Here is a 20,216-nt window from a genome sequence, read left to right on the forward strand (position 1 = left end):
TCACTCAGAGGTGTGGATTTATCCCTGTTAATGAGACCTCTGATAAAAATAAATGAATATATGCATTGTTTACACATTTTTCTGTAGTATCTAATATAAATTGTGGCCCCATTTCCCAACCACTCACCAGATAATGTTTCTCTACTTGGGAATAACAAGCATATCGAGTGATGTGACCCCTGATGTCTGCTAATTTAGTTACATGTAATTGGTAACAGAAACAGAGGAGTTGTAGGGAGTTTCTTAATGTTGCAAGAAATTTCTTAATAATTTATTAAATATTCTGTGTCTGAACATTAAAAAAGTAAACTCAGCTGTTTTACCTTTAATGGAAGCCCAAAAGAAAAGAGTTTGAAGAGATGAATGATAGAAATAACATGACGTGTTCAATATAATCAATATGAGATAATAACATCTAAATAAAATAATTACAAGCAGAGCAGATACTTAAGTCATTTTCCTCAATTAATTGTACTATGCATACAAATCGGCATACTTTTTAAAAGGAGTGGTAGAAACCTGACATAATCTTTAAAGTGCTATTTTAAACCTGTTTGAACACACTCTCTTAGAGCTCTGTTGTGGAATTTGAATCCTGTTGAGCAAGCTTCATAAGTGGGCGTATTAATTCAAATTCCACCTGCCAGTGTACCTAATTTAGCCACTCCCTCAGTCCTGAACTCTTTTTCACGGAAGATATTGACAGGAAACTTTTACTCAGTGAGACGAGGCATTTTTTGATTGATTGAGTTCAAAACAGCTCTTCCTGTTGAATTAACTCAAGGAACAAGAATAAAGGCAAATACCTTCATATGTAAATTTCTTGTTGATGCTCCAGTGGAGATTAAAAGTGTTGACAGTTGCTGCCAGGTTCTGCTGATTGCTTGCTTGCTCAGCGTACCTGCTTTGATACCGAAAGTATACTTTCTTGCTTTGGTAATTACCTCCCTCCGGTTACCATTTTTCTGTTTCTGAAAGATTCATATTTCACTTTAATGTGAAATATATTATAGAGGAGGGTTTTTTATTGGAAAAATGGCAAAGCTCAGTTATCCAGCTGGTTTCTGCAAATGTTGATTTCTTTTATTGCTTGATGTTTACCTGGGACCTTCCTGCACTTCTTGATTACTCATGTGAATGTGAAATGATTGTTCCCACACTGTCGCTAGCACTACTGTGCCATTTCCTCAGAGTGTCAAAAATGTAAGATGTTTTATTGCTCATGTCTACAACTAAAATAGCCAGAGCAAAATAGCCACGTGACGGAGGAGAAGAGAGCAACAGCAACATCTTTTGGAATGGATTCTTACCGCACATACTGGGCATCTAACTTATTTAATGGCTTGCGATCAGAAGGCCAAGAAGAAGATACCTATGAGGTTGAATCTCGTGTGCCTTTACCAAATCCTTTTCCTTTCACTGAACACTTGGATGAAAATAACTCTGTAGTTGTAAATACTTCAATTTTTCACTACAGGCACAAAAAAAATGGGCATATATTAAAAGTTGTCTCTAAAATCTCCTTGCCTACACCTCCATATTCAGTAAGTATGATATTATTTAAGGAAGTTCAACTTTTTAATCTTTACAACCAAAAGAAAGTGTGTTTGGAAATAAATTAAACGTATATCTCTCAAACATAGAACCTATTGTTTTTAATCATGTATGCTGTCCATTTTTTATTTCAATGCTTTAACAGGCAGTGATAAGTCTTAATTATAAAATTATTAGGGCTACAAACTGTAACTGTATTGGGTGTTTAAGTTTTTTTATGAAAAGATACAAAGGTCGAGTATTTCATGTGTTCTTATGCATGTATTTTAGTAGTGCTTATTGCTTAGACCAGTAACAAAGAGATTTCCTATGAGTTTTGGTTCTTTTATATGTGTGAAAATGTAGTGTAATGTAATAAAACCACCCCTGTAGGTTTCATTTTCTAAGCCATAATATACATATATGAAATTTAATAGCACGAGTAAATTTTAAATGGCATATCTACCCACCTGTTCCTGCCCTCTGACCCCCCCCCCTCCTCCCCCCCCCCCCCCCTCCCCCCCCTCCTCTCTCCTCCCCCCCCCCCCCCCCCCACCCTCCCCTGCCTGCCCCCCCCTGCTGGCTCTCCTCCACCCGCGGCGCCGCATCCGGGAGTCCTGGAGGCGGGGCTCGGGCGTGGCTCCATCCGGGTGGGGGCAGCGCCAGGCAGCAGTGCCCGCGAGGCGAGCGGGAGCCGGGCGGCTGGGCGGGAGCCGGCGCTGGGGGGCGCAGGGGGAGGCGGCGCACGGGCGGCCGTCCGGGGGCAGGGGCGCCCGGGCGGGGCGGGGCGGGCGGGGCGGGGGGCGGGGGGGAGGCGCCGGCCGGGGCGGGGGGCGGGGCGGGGGGGGCGCGGGGCAGGGCCGCTCCGGAGCGGCCGGCTTGGGGCCGGCCCTGGGCTGGGGGCCCCGGCGCCGGGCGGGAGCCCCCGCGGGGCGCTGGGGGGGGCGCGGGGGGGGGGCGGGCGGGGGGGGGCGGGGGGGGGCGGGGGGGGGGGGGGGCGGGGGCGGGCTGAGGAGCAGCCGGCGGCGGGGAGCGCGGCCCGCGGCCCGGCCCGCCGGCTGCCCCGGGGGGCGCCCAGGGGCGGCTGGGGACTGGCTGGGAGGGGGGAGGCGGGCGGGGGGGGGGGGGGGCCGGGGAGGGGGCCGGGGGGGCGGTTGGGCGGCCCCCGGCGGGGGCGCCGGGCGCCGGGGGCCCCGCGCTCCGCAGCCGCCCCGTCCGGAGCTGGGGGGGCTGGGGCCCGGGGGGCCGGGGGCGGCGGGAGCGGGCGGGCGAGGGCCGCGGGCGGCTGGGGCGGGGGGGTTGAGGCGCCCGGAGCCGGGCGGCGGCGGGCCGCTCGCGCCCCGCGCCCGCCCGGGGGGCCGCCCGGGCGCAGGGGGGGAGGGGGGCGGGGCGGCTGGGGAGCCGGGGGCCGGGGGCGGCTGGGGGGGGGTGCCGGGGGGCGAGCGGGGGGGGCGGGCGGCCCAGCCGCGGGGAGCTGGGCGGGCGGGGAGCCGCCCGCCGGCCGCTCCTCCGCTGCCCGCCCCGCGGGGCCCGGGGGGGCGGGGGCTGCCGGGGGCTGGGGGAGGGGGCGGCTGGGGGCGGGGGCGGGGGGAGCGCGGAGGGGGGGGGAGCGGGGGGAGCCGCTGCCGGGGGGGCCCCGTGCCCCGGGGGGCCAGCCCGCTCCCGGTCCCCCGGGGCCGGGGGGGGGGGCGGGGGCGGGGGGCGGGGGGGGGGGGGCGGGGCGGGGGGGGGGGGGGGGGCCGGGGGGGGGTGGGCGGCGGCGGCCAGCGGCCCGCAGCCGCCCGCTTGCGCCCCCCTCCAGGCCCGCCGGGCCCCCGCCGGGCACAGCGGCGGCGGGGCCGGGGCGGGCGGCTGGGGGCCTGGGGCCGAGGGGGGGCGGGGGAGGGGGGGAGGAGGGGGGGGGAGGGGAGGGAGGGGGGGCGGGGGGGGGCGCGGGCCCCGCCCGCCCCCGGGCCAGCGGTCGGGCCCTCCCGGGCGGCCGGCTGGCGCTGGGGGCCGGGGGGAGGGGGGGAGGGGACCGGGGGGGGGGGGGGGAGGGGGGCGGGGAGGAGGGGGCGGCGGGGGACGGGAGGCCTCGGGGGCCCCCGTCCCGCCCGGCCGGCCCGGGCCAGTGCCGCGGTCCGGGGCAGCGGGGGGGGGGGGGGGGGCGAGCGGGGGGGGGGGGAGGGCGGGGCGGGGAGCCGGGGGCTGGGGGGGGGGACCGGGCGGGGGGGGGGGGGGAGCCCCCCCTCGCGGCCCCCCCGGCCCCCGGTCCGGCACAGCGGGGTGGGCGGCGGCAGGGGGGAGCGGCGGGGGCGGGGGGGCGGGGGTGGGGCGGGGGGGGGGGCTGGGGGGGCGGGAGGGGGGGGGACGCGGGGGGCCGGGGGAGAGGGGCGGCGGGGGGGGGGGGAGGAGCCCGGCGGCGGGCGCGCGCCCGCGGGAGGCCGCCGGGCAGGGCAGGGCAGCCGCCGGGACCAGCCCGCCGCCACGCCCTCCTCCCTCCCCCTACCCCACCTCCCTACTGTTCCCCCTCTGAGCAGCAGTGTGTGTGTGTGGGTGTGGGGCAGCTGAGGGAAAAAAAAACCAAAAACCTAAATTTGGGGTTAGAAAAGTGGGGGCGTCTTATACATGGGGGCGTCTTATACATGGAAAAATACGGGTAATTCTAATAGTTTTATGAAAAGGATATTGTCAACTTAAAAAACTTTTTTTTCCTATGCTTATTACCAGTAACGCCTAACTTCTTTACAATTTAAAGGGATTAGAGAGAAAAAATCTTTTATTTTTCAGTTTTAATGTGTGCATTTGATAGTACTTTGTTTAAGGGCTTGTCTAAACTAGAAAAATTAATCCAAATTAACTAAAGGTGTGAATTAAAAATTGATTGGTTAAACTGCATTAAATCCCTGTTTAGACACTCTCATTCAAAATTAAACTGGCTTTATTTCAGTTTAGTTTAATTCAGTTTGGAAATTAGTTAATTCGGATTTCCTGAATATCTCCTTATAGACAAGTTCTGAGTCAGTTTCACTGTTTACTCTGTATAGCATGTTTTGTTATTTAGTTTCCCCTTTTGTTTGCATGGGTGTTTCATACAGCAACCTAGGATATAAAAACTTAAAATAGTATAATGTGCTTGTAAAACCACAACAAATTAGTAGAGAGATTCCTGGGCACCTCTAGTACCTGTCCCTTCTTTTAAATTTATTTTTGAATAAATTTTGTTTCAAGTAGATGATGATGTCCCTTTAAAAAGTCAGTACAATCTGTAGACTCATAGACTTAAGGTCAGAAGGGACCATTATGATCATCTAGTCCGACCTCCTGCACAATGCAGGCCACAGAATCTCACCCATCCACTTCTATAACAAACCCCTAACCTATGTCTGAGTTATTGAAATCCTCAAATTGTGGTTTGAAGACCTCAAGCTGCAAAGCATCCTCCAGCAAGTGACCCGTACCCCATGCTGCAGAGGAAGGCGAAAAACCTCCAGGGCCTCTGCCAATCTGCCCTGGAGGAAAATTCCTTCTCGACCCCAAATATGACGATCAGTTAAACCCTGAGCATGTGGGCAAGACTCACCAGCCAGCACCCAGGAAAGAATTCTCTGTAGTAACTGAGATCCCATCCCATCTAACATCGCATCACAGACCACTGGGCATACTTACCTGCTGATAATCAAAGATCAATTGCCAAATTAATTGCCAAAATTAGGCTATCCCATCATACCATCCCCTCCATAAACTTATCAAGCTTAGTTTTAAAGCCAGATATGTCTTTTGCCCCCACTACTCCCCTGTAGCAGCCATGCACCCTTTTAAAGCCTCACACTGCTTTCAAAGGATAGTTTAAATTCATTAATGTTAAAAGAGGAAATATTAGTGATTAGATGTTTTTTAGTTAGAAGTTTAATTCTGAACAGCCATTTTTATGGATAAGTAGACAAATTGGTGTGAAATTGTTATAAAATTTTCCCAAGTCATTTTTCAAAAACAGTAAAGTCTTTGCATTTTAGTAAGACAGTTTAGTTTGAGTGATTCAGTATCCTTAATTTATTAATTAGCCTAGCTGGAGTTAGTGAAAAATAAACAGCTCTTATTTTTGAAGAATTTGGTGAAGTAGCCTCCATTTCACAGAACAGACTTGCAAAACACGGAAGTGACCATACTTATAGAAATCTTCCAAGACTTACAGTATAAAAACAAGGGTGTGAGTTCTTTACTTTTCTGAAGTTAAGCAAACATTTGTTGTGTCATTCTGTAACTTGAGGATCATGAGAAGAGATAGATTAAAAAGCCATTACAATGTTAATAAGGAACTGTTGAAACAAACATTGCTTTACTGCCTCATTAATTGAAAATTTTAATATTCTCAAAATTCACATTTTCCTCTTGTGTCTACTTACACATATGCATGGAAGAAGAAAGGAATGCTGCTTACCTAAAAATTTGTTCAGAAATGCCGTAGATTTTGTATGGTGCTTCTTAAGCATACTATGGATGTGGTTAGTGACAGTATACTCCTACACATATTAAATGCAAAACTCATTTTGTTTAAATAAAGGTGAGTCTGGTATAAACTGACAAAAACCAGGAAGTTTCAAGTTTTGGCACATAAATATGGATTCAGTCATGTGACTCATACTATACTCTGTACTGAACATTTGTCTGTATTTTCTTAGATCTTCGTTTTGTGTGGGACTTCGTATTGTAGTATGTCAATGCATATGCATTGAACATCTGATCCAGTATCCGTTGAAGTTAATGTGTCTTTTTATCAGGCTAATAATCAGTCAATGCAGTTAATAATTTTACATGAATGATAGAGGGCATGTCTACACAGCCAAAAAAACCTGCATCTGGCCCATGCCAGCTGAATCAGGCTCACGGGGCTTGAGCTGTAGGGCTATTTCATTGCTATGTAACCTGCTGTCTTGGGCTGGAACCCAAGCCCTGGGACCCTCCAACCTTGCAGGATCATAGAGCCCGGGTTCCATTCCAAACCCAGAAGTCTGCACAGCAATGAAACAGCCTCAGAGCACGAGCCCAAATCAACTGGCATGGGCCAGCTGCAAGTTTTTCTTTGCTATGTAGACATACCCGTAGAGTAGGTGTTTTTATTTAAAATTCTCATGGATGTCTAATATTTGTTACTTTCTCCTGCTGTAGCTGGAACATGCTAAAGTTTCGCAGACAGAACTTATGCGAGAATCCTTCAAAAAGCAGCAGGAGGCCACTGAATTTTTCAAATGCCAGGAAGAATTGCAAGATCGACTCAATGAAGAGGTCAAAGCCAGAGAGCAGCTGGCATTGGAGCTCAGCAAAGCAGAGGGTGAGCATTTCCCATTGATATATTGCTGAATTTGAAAACACAGACATATCCGTTCACTTTTTATAGTACATGGCCAAATTTTGTAGCTACAATAATTGTATTTCTTTTCTATTTAGAAATCTACTTTTATAAAATAGCTAAACACATTGCAAATTAGATCAATTTATTTGGCAATGAACATTTTAGATCACTATCAAATTTTGGATAGTTTTGGCTAAATTATCCTTTTTTCCCCAACAGTTAGAGGTAGGATGTACAACTAGAGAGAAAAAGAAAATGATTGAAAGTAAGAAGACTGGTAATAAAGTGAAACAAAAACACAGCCATAGTGTGATACATAAGGAGAGACAGAGAAAGAAGGGAAGAAAAGGCATATAAACTAACTTCATACATTGTCAGGAAGGTTAAGGAGACAATACTAACTTTTCATTTTGGAGGGATCCTCATAGTTCACCCCTCCCCCAATTTCTCTTCTATCTCTTCCCCAACCCATGGTTTTTCCTTGCCAAGGATGAATACACTGTTTCCTCAGTGCTCCTAGCCTGTAGTGACCTGAGAAACCAAGAGACTGAGTATTAGAACTCTGATTCCAACATGTGGTTGTGCAATTAGTCCCCCCAGGCCAGCCCAGTTTTTTAATTGTACTTTAATGTAACCTAAGCTAGATGATCATGATAGTCCCCTCTCGTCTTAAAATCTGTTAATCAAAAATCTATTAATCTAGAAGGGAAACCTGAAAATTGAGCCACACACACAAATATGTAGTGAATGCCTTTCACTAGACTATGGGTGCTAAAAAATTCATTGCATGTATTATTGTACTAAGAAAAAATGTCTTGTCCCATTTTGTGTAGGCAAGACTTAACAAGCATCAGTTTAGTTTCACATGAATGTAATAAAACGTAGAACTTCCGCTCATTATTTTTGTTCATACTTAGAGTGGCTTACTTTAATGAGAAAAATGTGCTTTTATTGCTTTTATTCCTGATAGCACTGGAGTGCCACCACAGCTAAAAGAGGGAGAGCTGGATTCTGTTCTTGAGTAATAACACATTTCTATGATTAAGGTCCTATCCGTTCCACCTATTCAGATTTACAAATGGCAGGTACACAGTTGTCACTGAGAGGTTAATTTGAAGATAATGGGTTTTCAAAGGTGTAACTGGAAGCAGAATTTGTCCTGGAAAACCTTTGTCACTAGTGATGACATGTCAGATGCAGAGAAGCCAGCTTAACTCTCTGTGCCGCACCTGTAAGGGTATGTCTAACACTGCGGTTAGGAGTGTGCGGGTAGACACCGGGTATTTTATAACTCTCATTAATTAATCAGACCTGTTTGCATTTTTCATCTTTTGGTGAGAAACACTAGAATTAGCAAATTTACAAATTATACACTTTTTTTTTCTGTATTTTCTGTAAATAAAACAGTACCCAAAAGTGCAGCAAGAATTTGATGTAAAATCTACCTTTCTGTTCATTGGAGTGAGTGGTGTAATGCTCTCTGATAAGCTAAAGTATATTATGTTATCTGACTAGGAATTCTTGGGTAGATCCCAGGAGAGTGTAATCTACACTCATTACAGAACTGATAGGTATTCAGTCATTTCTGAGATGAAACATGTTTGTCAATGTCTTGCCAATGCTAGTTTTAGAGAGAACTTCCTTCTTGTTTAGACAGTATCCAATTCTGCAGCAGAAGAGAATTTGAAGGTAGAAAAGAAATGCTGGATTTCAAAACTAAAATAACAAAGTAAAAAAAAAAAATAATAACTAAAACTAAAATTAAATTAAAAGAACAAATCTGTATATATATATAATATATATATATATATTTTGCCCAGATCCACCAATGACTTTTTGCTTAATGGCTTTGCTAAATTGGTATCTGACTTACTAGTATTATAGGGAAAAGGTGAGTAAGGCAGTACCTTTTATTGGACCAACTTCTACTGGTGAGGAATACAAGCTTTTGAGCTTACACAGAGCTTTTTACTAGTATTATTGTAGTTTGTATCATAAATCTTTATAGAAGGTCCTCAGCTTTCACTAAGAGGTAGTAATGTGTGTGTATACATATATATGGAGATATACCTATCTCATAGAACTGGAAGGGACCCTGAAAGGTCATTGAGTCCAGCCCCCTGCCTTCACTAGCAGGACCAAGTACTGATTTTGCCCCAGATCCTAAGTGGCCCCCTCAAGAATTGAACTCTCAACACTGGGTTTAGCAGGCCAATGCTCAAACCACTGAGCTATCCCTCCCTCCAGCCTGGTCTAATTTTGTGCCTCCTATATCAATTCACAGACTAAGAGTTAATTTAAAAAAAATATTAGTGGAACACTCTGGTTTAAAAATTGGCAATTACAAGCCAGTAAGCCTAACTTCAGTACCAGTCAAATCAATGGAACAATAGTAAAGAACAGAATTATCAGACACATAGATGTACACAATATGTTGGGGAAGAGTCAACACAGCTTTTGTAAAGGGAAGGCATGCCTCACCAATCTACTAAAATTCTTTGAGAGCAGCAACAAGCATGTGGACAGGGGTGATGGGTATAGTGTACTTGGACTTACAGAAAGCCTTTGACAAGGTCCCTCACCAAAGACTCTTAAGCGAAGTAAGTGGTCCTGGGATAAGAGGGAAGGTCTTCTCATGGATCAGTAACTGGTTGAAAGATAAGAAACAAACAGTAGGAATAAATGGTCACTTTTCACAGTGAAAGAGGTAAATAACAGGTTCCCCCAGGGATCTGTACTGGGACCAGTCCTGCTCCACATATTCATAAATAATCTGGAAAAGGGCATAAACAGGTCTCAACATTTGCAGATGATACAAAATTAGTAAACATAGTTAAGTCCAAAGCAGACTGCAAAGAGTTATAAAAGAATCTCACAAAGCTGGGTGTGACTGGGCAACAAAATGGCAGATGAAATTCAATGTTGATAAGTGCCTTAAATACTGCATCGGAAGTATGCATCTGAAGAAGTGGGTTTTTTACCCACGAAAGCTTATGTCCAAATAAATCTGTTAGTCTTTAAGGTGCCACCGGACTCATAAGAACATAAGCACGGCCGTACCGGGTCAGACCAAAGGTCCATCTAGCCCAGTATCTGTCTACCGACAGTGGCCAATGCCAGGTACCCTAGAGGGAGTGAACCTAACAGGCAATGATCAAGTGATCTCTCTCCTGCCATCCATCTCCATCCAGAGGCTAGGGACACCATTCCTTACCCATCCTGGCTAGTAGCCATTTATGGACTCCTTGTTGTTTTTGTGGCTACAGACTAACACGGCTATCCCCTGATACTTGAATACTGCATGCAGTTCTGGTTGCCTCATCTCAAAAAAGATATATTAGAATTGGAAAAGGTACAGAAAAGGGCAACAAAAATATTTAGCGGTGTGACGGGGCGGGACAGCCCCGCACTGGTACAGCAGGGGTTAACCCTTCTTTGCTAGCAGAGGAAGCCACGCCCAGGAAGCTCTGCTGGGCATGCTCCAACTGGCAGACCGGTATAAAAGCCTGCAGGTCTGCTCAGTCTGGGCTGGCCACCGGGGGAGAAGGACGCAGACCGTCAGCTCCTGCAGAAGGAGAGCCAGTGAGCCTGGACCGGGGCGTCAGCCGAGCTGAGGCCGTACCGGAGACCCCGGGGAGGGACGCCTGCCGCAAGGGGCCTACGGGGGAACCGCTCCCACAACGCAGACGTCTGGCTAGACAGGGTAGGAAGTGACCCAGGGTGATTGTCGGGACTGACAGCCTTAAAGCTGCAGTACCGCTCGGCGTGTTGCGGGCGGATCCCCGCCGAGCGGGTGGCAAGGAGAGCTTGCCAGAATCAGGGCCCTGGGTCGGGGCTCGGTGGAGAGGGCGGGCCCGAGTCCCCCTACCACACCCCTTAAATCCCGCTCCGAAGGGGATGTTTGTGGACTCCGGCCGCTAGGCCGCGCTACCCCGCTCCGAAGGGGGTGTTTGTGGACTCTGGCCGCTAGGCCGTGCTACCCGGCTCCGAAGGGGGTGTTTGTGGACTCTGGCCGCTAGGCCGCGCTACCCTGCCCCGAAGGGGGTGTTTGTGGACTCCGGCCGCTAGGCCGCGCTACCCCGCCCCGAAGGGGGTGTTTGTGGACTCCGGCCGCTAGGCCGCGCTACCCCGCCCCGAAGGGGGTGTTTGTGGACTCCGGCCGCTAGGCCGCGCTACCCCGCCCCGAAGGGGGGTTTGTGGACTCTGACCGCTAGGCCGCGCTACCCCACTCCGAGGAGGGGGTGTTTATGGACTCCGGCCGCTAGGCCGTAATACGCCGGCTACCAGGGGCAGACCGAAGGACAAGTTAGCGGCGCGGCGCTAGGCCCCCAGCCCGCCCCTGCCACAAGGGGGTGCTGGGGTGCCAGACCCGTCACAAGCGGTATGGAACAGCTTCCACACAAAGAAAGATTAAAGACTGGGAGTGTTCATCTTAGAAAAGAGATGTCTAAGAGTAGGACATGGCAAAGGTCTATAAAATCATGAATGATGTGGAAAAAGTGAATAGGGAAGTGTTATTTACTCCTTCACATAACACAAGAAGCAGGGGTCACCCAATGAAATTAATAGGCAGCATGTTTAAAACAAACACAAGGAAGTACTTCTTCACACAATGCACAGTCAACCTATGGACCTCGTTGCCAAGTAATGTTGTGAAGACCTAAAGTATAACTGGGTTCAAAAAAGAATTAGGTAAGTTCGTGGAGGATATCTCCGTCAATGAATTTAGTCAAGATGGTCAGGGATGAACCCCTCCAGCCCCCCATGGTTTTGGCATCTCTAAACCTCTGCCTGCAAGAAGCTGGGACTGGATGACAGGGGATGGTGACTCAATAGTTGCCCTGTTCTTTTCATCCCTTTGAAACATCTGGCATTGGCCATTGTTGGAAGACAGTATACTGGGCTAGATGAACTATTGGCCGTTCTTATGTAAAGGTATTTCCTTGAACATTAACAAATTTGAACTGAATGATCATGTCTCAACTATGCCACCTTGCCCTTAAACATCTTGCACTGGCAGGAGATCAACGTCAGTTGTTACATGAAAGCTACTAAAGTTTTTAATTGTATTAAGAATCACAGCAGCATATTTATTACTACTGTATGAAGTTGTATCCCCTCTTCTGACCTACAGTGCATCCAGAGGGAGATCACAGACCAGCAGTGTTAAAACATGTCTGTACCAGTTGGGGATCTGGACTCACCAATTTTGTGTTTCTGTTTCATTATTAGTATGCCTGATGCTTTACAGGCAAATAAAATGACAAAGTAACTGCCCCTAGGTATTTATATCTCAATCATATTAAGATAATGAAAAAAACAGCAGGGCAGTGGTAAGAAGTAGAGAGCAAGAAAGACAATAATAAACCATGGAAAGGTAATACTTCTCTTGGGACACTGGTTGTTTTTTTTTTCCTTCTGCAGCAAACAGATATTATTATTTTTATTACCGTAGCACCTAGGAGACCTACTCACAGTACTACCTCTAATTTTTTATGCCCATGTACAGAATGAATTTTGTTATGTGCACCAATATGGAGGTGATATGTGGTGAGGGTGGGGCTGAAGGGTTCGGAGTGTGGGAGGGGGCTCAAGGCTGGGGCAGAGGGTTGGAGTGCAGACTCTGGCTGGGGGTGCAGGCTCTGGATGGGGCCAGGGATGAGGGGTTTGGGGTTTGGGCTGTCTCATGTTCTACAGACAAAACTACACAGGATCTTTTCAGGGGGCAAGACAAAGATGCCACATTTATTATGATAATTTGATTTATGACCAATAACTAATATCTTAATCCTTATATACACACACACACCAGATGTTCTGCAGCTGCTGCATAGTTACCATTCCTGAACATAGCTTCAGTTCGTGGCTTGATTTTGCAGCTTGGGTTCGTAGCTTGTGGCGGCTAACTGGCCAGGAAAGCCGGGCATGCACCGATGCCCTTCCATGTTGGCAGCAGAATGTTACCCTTCAAAGTCTTTCATCTCACCCATCCTTTTTGTAGGCTTTAGTTTGAATCCAGAGTCTATAGGTCTTGCTGTGTCACGCTGCCTCTGGGTTTGGTAATTGATCACCCGTCAATTGCAGGCATGACTTTCAGCCTCGGACCTGGCTTTGATCTTCCTTCTATTGTACCTTTTCTTTTTAGGGTGGACTCTTCTTACTTTGTTAGGGCTCTTGTCTACATCTACTCTATTTCATCAGGACAGGCTGGGGCTGGAGATTGATTCCATCATCCATACATACCTCATCAACACATCTAAACTAAACTAATAAGATTACAGCAGGGTTTGCAAAAATGAAGGTTGGAGGAAGTTTTTACAAAATGGAGTAAGCGTTTTAAAATGGGGTTTGAATTACAATATGGCAAACAGTGAACAGAAGGTACAATATAGACAAGTGTAATAAATGGTGAACAGAAGTTACAATACTAAAACAGTGCAAGTCTCAGTGATTTAAGCAGGAATTGGATTGATAGTGAAACTTACAAGGGCAGCTGACTGAACAGCTATGGCTCTTAACACGCATCTTCATTGTAAATTAGCCAGTTCTTGGGGTAACCGGTTTTATGAATGAATGTTGTTTCATTCATAAAACTTTACGTATGATGTTACATTAATAAAGTGAACTGATAAATAATCATTTATCAGTTCTACACTCAGGGAGAGCCTCTCCCTGCCTGCGTGACCCTTGATAGCCTGCTGTGCGGCCATGCAGCTTAGAGGGAACTTAGCTCATAGGCCAGGACCCCATTGTGCTAGGTGCTGTACAAACAGAACAAAATGCTTGTTCCTGTCCCAAATACTTTGTTTTGCATATCTTATATGCCCTTAAATGCCTAATTTGTCAAATATTCTTATTCAGAACACTCTAAAGGAGTGGTTATGGTTAAATTTATAACTTGCAATTATAGTAAAGTACATATATATCTATATGTAAAGTGAACTTACCGAAGCTTGTATAGTAATTTGTTGCATAGGTGCATCGTGCTAATCTTGAAATTTATAAATCAATAACTTGTAAATTTGGAACAATTTTCAGTTATACAAATCTGAACCAGTGTGATTTGTGGGAGTTATTCTTTAAACTGGGAATTAATCTTGAAAAATGAACAATCTTTTGGTAATCTAATCAATTAGTAAACCATGCATCTAACCCTAAGGAAAAAATTGAGTAAAAGCATCTGTTGACAAAGTGAGAACATTATTTTTATAATACCTACTTTAAAAAGGTAACTGTAAGAACTCTGCTTAATGCACATTACAAATAAAACTCTTCTGGATAGGGATTGTTTGTATGTATGTGCTTGATACAGCACTCTAGTACTGTAAGGCCCTGGAACTGATTGGGACTTCTGGGATTTAGTCCTATAAATATCTAATAATAATGATATACAGAGGGATTATGTCATCCTTGACTAAAAGGCAGCCATGTCAGGGCTTAAATACAGCAACTCTGTTGGTACACTGTGTATCATTACACATCAGGTTAGCACAAGAAGTGAAGCTGTAGAGGAAATATAGCAATAATAGAATGGAATTGCTGAAGTTGGAAGTTAGGTAGGAGACTTGTCTCATGAAAAGTGCCAAGTGCCAATCTTGCTGCTGAAGGGCCTGATCCTGTTCTCATTTTAGCGTGGATGAGACCTCAGTTTTAAGTGTCTTCTGAAAAATGGCACCTCTGGTAGCACATCACTCCCAAATACCATGTTGTGGCACTGGTTCTATATTGGTTCAGAGTGCAGCAGTGCTCAGTTCTGTTCCACAGAGCCCTTTCCAGCAGTGTGTAGAATGAAAATATTAGCCATCCAAACATTTTAGATGCCACATGGAAAGTGAGGGATTGTGAATTTAGGAAGGGAAGTGATTCATCCAGGTTATCTCATTAGCAAAGGGGTCTACTGAAAGAACCAGTGTGTGAGGCTACTGTTGTAGACACTTAAAATAAAGGCATACATGATTTTTGTCAGACGCTTCAAGATTAATTTCCATTGAACTCTGAGCCTGGAGCTAGCTACAGTGAATAAGCACGAAATGATTCATCTCAACATCTTCTATTATGAGACATATGCAAACAGTGTTTTAGAGTGCTCTGGTTTATGTCTGATATAAAGATGGTGATGAAAGAATTAATAAATAATTGTTCATTGAACACTCTCTATTCTCCTTAAATCACAACAAGGGACAGGGACTCTTCCCATGAGAATACAAAAAACCTTGATACTTCCCTATCCATGCTTCATAGCTTTCTATTACTCGTACCCTTGTTTCTGTCCTCTCTCATCCTTATATATTCTATGCTGTTCCCATCCCCTGGGAGTGCCCTACCAGCCAATTGTGTGACAGTCATCCACCCTCTCTTCTTCCAAATCCCTCCTCAATATGAATTTCTTAGATTACTCACATGAATAAGGTTTTGAAAGGTAAAGCCTAAAGGGAAATTACAGATAACAAATCAGACACATGGTGTATTTATCTAGTGGTATTATACCAGCAGTAAGATTCCTCACTCAGCAGTGCCCACACATGCAATCGTATAAGACCATAACAGGGTTCAAAAAAGAACTAGATAAATCCATGGAGGATAGGTCCATCAATGGCTATTAGCCAGGATGGGCAGGGATGGTGTCCCTAGCCTCTGTTTGCCAGAAGCTGGGAATGAGCAACAGGGGATGGATTACTTGATGATTACCTGTTCTGTTCATTCCCTCTGGGGCACCTGGCTGGCCGCTGTCGGAAGACAGGATACTGGGCTAGATGGACCTTTGGTCTGACCCAGTAGGGCCATTCTTATGTTCTTATGAATGTTGCCTCAAAAGGTGGTTTAGGACTGATAGGCAGGACAAAAGTGTGTTTTGATGAAGAATTTGAAATAGGAGCAGGTGAATGTTTTCCATACCAAGAAAAATGTGTTCCAGTCTCACTCACTTCATTGGGAGTCTCTCATGAGTATGAATTTACTCACATGAACAAGGCTTTTCAGGACTAGATTTTAGGATTGTAAACCTAGTTGGGGGAACTTGTCTACACAGTGTTCCTTAGAGCACGGAACACGTTGTCAGCACCCAACAATTGTCATGGTAACATTGTGGTAATACTAATCTGACCTTTAGGTTTCTAGAAGTTTTATGTTGCCTGAAATTCTGCCATAGCAGTGAAATTGCAGTTCAAAAGTTGCCATATTAAATGAACCTAATATTTCTGCTCAACAGGCCTCATTGATGGTTATGCAGATGAAAGAGCATTTCTGGAAAAACAAATCCAGGAAAAAACAGATATAGTAGACCATCTTGAGCAAGAGCTACTATGTACAGGTAACAAATTGCAGGAACTAGAGGCTGAACGACAGCAGATCCAGGAAGAAAAGGAGCTACTCTCCAGACAGAAGGATGCCATGAAAGCAGATGCAGGACCAGTAGAGCAACGTATGTATTCTACACAATCTGTCTATGAGGTTCTCTCATATTTTCCTATTCCATCTTTAATAAATTTCAGAAGTCTTAACTAACTTTTTTTTTCTTTTTTAGTATCATTCATAGAACAATGCAATAAGGCCAACAGTTTCATATGTCTAATCTGACCACAAAAATTCATATTTAGGCAACTAAACAAAAAGTGCCCTGATTTTCAGAAGTGTGAGCAACCACAGCTGCCAGTAAAGTCAGTGAGAAATGTCGTTGCTCAGCGCCTCTAAAAATTAGGCCACTTTTAGGTGACCAAATTTGGACTTAGTTGCTGACTTTAGACACCCAACTTTAAAAATGTTGGCCTAACTTTGTTCCTTCCTAGTACAGTTAGATCGGTTACCACTGTTTGCACAAGAAACTATACTTAAGCACACATGATTGAAGTAGTCACACAAGTTCACACATGATTAGACACTGAGAAAGGTGTGTTCTTCCCTCACCAAACTCCTCTTTCAGGGACTCACTATTAGGAAAGAATGTAACATGATGTCACAGATCCTGTTGAGCTCCCTCTGCAGGGTGGCATAGCAGACTCTATTAAGGAGAAATCCAGCACCTGGATCCCCAGGTATTTTAAGCCTCCAGAGTCTGAACAGTGGCCAGGCACTGTGCCAATCTTGGGGTCCCTAGTTACACTTCGGAATGCAGACCCTCTCCTAACACTTCCTTCAGAGAGCTATGACTACATGGCCCTGCTGCCTAGCACCTGGAACCCATGCTGACTCCTCAGTGTCCCCCTATAGCTTAAACACATCCTTGCCAAAATCCCCTCAAAAGTGTGAGCCTTCTGGGTTACAGTTTGACTTTCTCAGAGGAAATGTTGTTGCAGCATACGACACACACACATACTTTTCACAGATTTTAACACATTATTGTTCTGGACTTAATCACACAAGAAATATACAGATCCATACAAAGTAAGTGACCCTACTCAGTAGAACCTCAGAGTTATGAACACCTCTGAGGTTGTTCATAACTCTGAAATGTTTGTAACTGAACAACATGTTATGGTTGTTCTTTCAAAAGTTTAAAACTTAATATTTATTTCATTCAGTTTAGAAACTTTATGATGCAGAAGAAGAGTGCTGCTTTTAACCATCTTAATTTAAATGAAACAAGCACAGAAACAATTTCCTTACCTTGTCAAAAACATTTTTAAAACTTTCCCTTTATTTTTATAGTAGTTTACGTTTAACGCAGTACTGTACTGTATTTGCCTTTTTTTGGGGGGGGGGGGGTGTCTCTGCTCTTGCCTGATTGCTTACTTTCAGTTCCATATGAGGTGTATGGTTGACCGGTCAGTTCATAACTTGGTGTTCGTAACTCTGAGGTTCTACTGTATGTGTTTTCCCTAACTTTTGCTCACCCTTCCTTTGGGGAAACCCTCTGAGCTGAGGTAGACAGGGTCCTCCTCTCCCTGTTGCCTCATCTCTCTTTTGCAGCAGCTCTCCCCCATCTTAAGCTGGTGAAAAGGGCTAAAGAGAGAGGACATAAAACAGCTCCTGCTCTTTATAACCCTCCAGTCCTCTGTCAGGTGACTCCCTAGTCAACCACAAGAGGTGACCACAGCTATCAGATGATTTAATTGCTAAGCAGTCCTGTTAACTGTTTACTCAGCAAATGTTTAACTTCATAAAGTAAATGCATTTTTTAATCCTTCCTTCAACAAGGAACTAAATGTCTGTGAATTAATATTTGTTGAGGAGAAAAAGTTAGGGCAATGGTATTTAAACAGTGCTTTTTGATCATTCCTATACTATAAATGGCCTGTGAAATGTTAGCATTTTATATAATGTCTGAGAGGTTTGATAATTGGAATAATAAATTATCTTCAAGATTTTTTGTACATTTATTCAAAATATTGTTAAAGCTTTATTGTTAAATTATAGATTAAAGTCCCGTTGTATATTTGCAATCTCAAGTATCCACGTAGTCTGTTCATTCTTGTGGTACAGTAGAGGAATCCTTGTGTGCAATTTTGGTTGTTTTGTGTACGTTACAAAATCACTTGAAAATATAAGTTTTTTTCATGTTCGCTTTAAACTTGTGGACAAAAAATACACATCTATGTCATACTTCTCAGAATAACAGAGCACATTCCTTAAGTTATCACAATAACTATGTCTTTAAACACAACATTCTGTCTTCAGCTTCATTTTCTCTTACATAATTGAATAATGAGAAAACTGTAGCTGGCATGTGAATTACTTTGCTTCTTGTTTTTTGTTGTTTTTTTTCCTATTCTCCTAGGCATAGTAGATGCTGCAGTCGATGCAGCTTCCCAAGCAGGTGTGTTCGTATATTGCATGGCTGATCTTTAACTGGGTGGCAGACTTACACTTACTGACATTTATTAATCAAGAACTTTAGAGCTTTCAGCTTTCTGACATTACTGTAACTCTTACTGGCCTTCAGCTTTGATGTTATATTTCACACTCACACTTTTTCTTTTTAATAACATTTCTTATAATTTCTAAGCACAATGTATTATTAACAGATTTAATAAGCAGATTCATTAATAACCATCATCTTATTCACATACGAATTTTAAGATTTCGTGCTGTCTTGGAAGGGGTTTTTAATAGCCTTTTGATTATTGTTAACTTGTAAATATAATTAATATAATGATTTTGCTGGATATTGTTTTATATTGACATGTAATGTTTACCTAACAAAACAAGAATTGGATAAAAATTATGTAAGATGATGGTATCCAAAGGATCTCTATTGTGTAGTAAAAGAAAATTGTATATATCTGGTGCTTTTCTTTTCATATACCTAAGTATCAATCATGTTTGTGAAGATTCTCCAAAGATAATTGCACTTTATAGATCCCTAGTCTTCGGTCTTACCTCAAGGGATGGATAAGGCTAAGTGATATGACCCTTTGAAGTACATGCCTTTAATGTTTCATCAGCGTGGTCCTAAGCTTTATCGTATATGCTTTCCAGTCCTCTCCTGAGGACACAAAACCAAAAACTGGGGATCTATACAGGCCTTCTGAAAACTCCAATTACAAGTAAGTAATTTCCCTCTCTATATCACCTCACCAGGTCAAGTTCTGCAGTATTTCCCTTCACATGTTGTATATGCATCATGTGAAAAAAAATTGGAATGGATTAAACTGCTACAGGATGAGAAGATGGTTGGGTTTTCCATGCCTTGTTATAAAGCTGTGCACCTTCCTCAGTTGTAAACAGAACTAATGCATTTCCTATATTGTTCAATTTGTACAGATATCTTTAGATTAATATGGACAATAAAGTGACATGATAAAGCTGTGCTATTAATAATCTTGTAAAGAAGATGATAGCATTTTAGCCATTTTGTCTGGGATTTGTATGGATTTTATGGTGGTATGATACTTTTTTAATAGAAAAAATAGAAAAAACCACATTTTTAAAAAATTTAATAAAACCCAAACCTGTTCACATCCTTTATTTGGGTATAGCATGGATATACAATCTTGGGGAGTGGTTTTGCAGTGATAAAGTAATTATACATATCTAAAAGCAATATGGTTCCTTTATTTAAAAACAGAGTTACTGGAGGAGACAGAAAAGCTAATGAAGGAAAAAATAGAAGTACAGCGTCAAGCTGAAAAAGAGTACGATGACCTCCAGAAACAAGTGAAGGCCCTGGAAACAGACGTGGAGGAGCAGGTCAACCGGTTTATAGAGCTAGAGCAAGAAAAAAATGCAGAACTGACAGATCTAAGACAGCAAAACCAGGCTTTGGAGAAGCAGCTTGAGAAAACAAGAAAATTTCTAGATGTAAGTATAGAAAAAGCAAAAGCGTTTGTGTTGTCAGGTGGGGCCATACAGGTGGAGAGACTTCTCTCAACAGCAAGAAATGCTATTTCTTTAAGACTTTGAACTAAAATGAAAA

At 44.6% G+C, this 20,216-nt stretch overlaps 1 protein-coding gene across 8 annotated transcripts in view; it reads left to right on the forward strand.

Annotated features, from left to right (window-relative positions):
• AKAP9 (A-kinase anchoring protein 9) overlaps window positions 1-20,216 on the forward strand; it is a 187,756-nt gene that overhangs the window by 123,655 nt on the left and 43,885 nt on the right. For 5 of the 8 annotated variants that reach the window (XM_039526343.1, XM_039526344.1, XM_039526349.1 and 2 more), the window contains 4 exons: window positions 6,682-6,844; window positions 16,074-16,286; window positions 18,579-18,617; window positions 19,869-20,101. In XM_039526343.1, the coding sequence (XP_039382277.1) occupies window positions 6,682-6,844; window positions 16,074-16,286; window positions 18,579-18,617; window positions 19,869-20,101 (648 nt within the window). Of the gene's footprint in view, window positions 1-1,104; window positions 1,545-6,681; window positions 6,845-16,073; window positions 16,287-18,578; window positions 18,618-19,868; window positions 20,102-20,216 lie in introns of those variants that run through there. The other 3 variants (XM_039526346.1, XM_039526345.1, XM_039526351.1) reach the window with 2 other exon arrangements.

Source organism: Mauremys reevesii, linkage group 2 (assembly GCF_016161935.1).
Source record: "Mauremys reevesii isolate NIE-2019 linkage group 2, ASM1616193v1, whole genome shotgun sequence".
Taxonomy (NCBI): domain Eukaryota; kingdom Metazoa; phylum Chordata; order Testudines; family Geoemydidae; genus Mauremys; species Mauremys reevesii.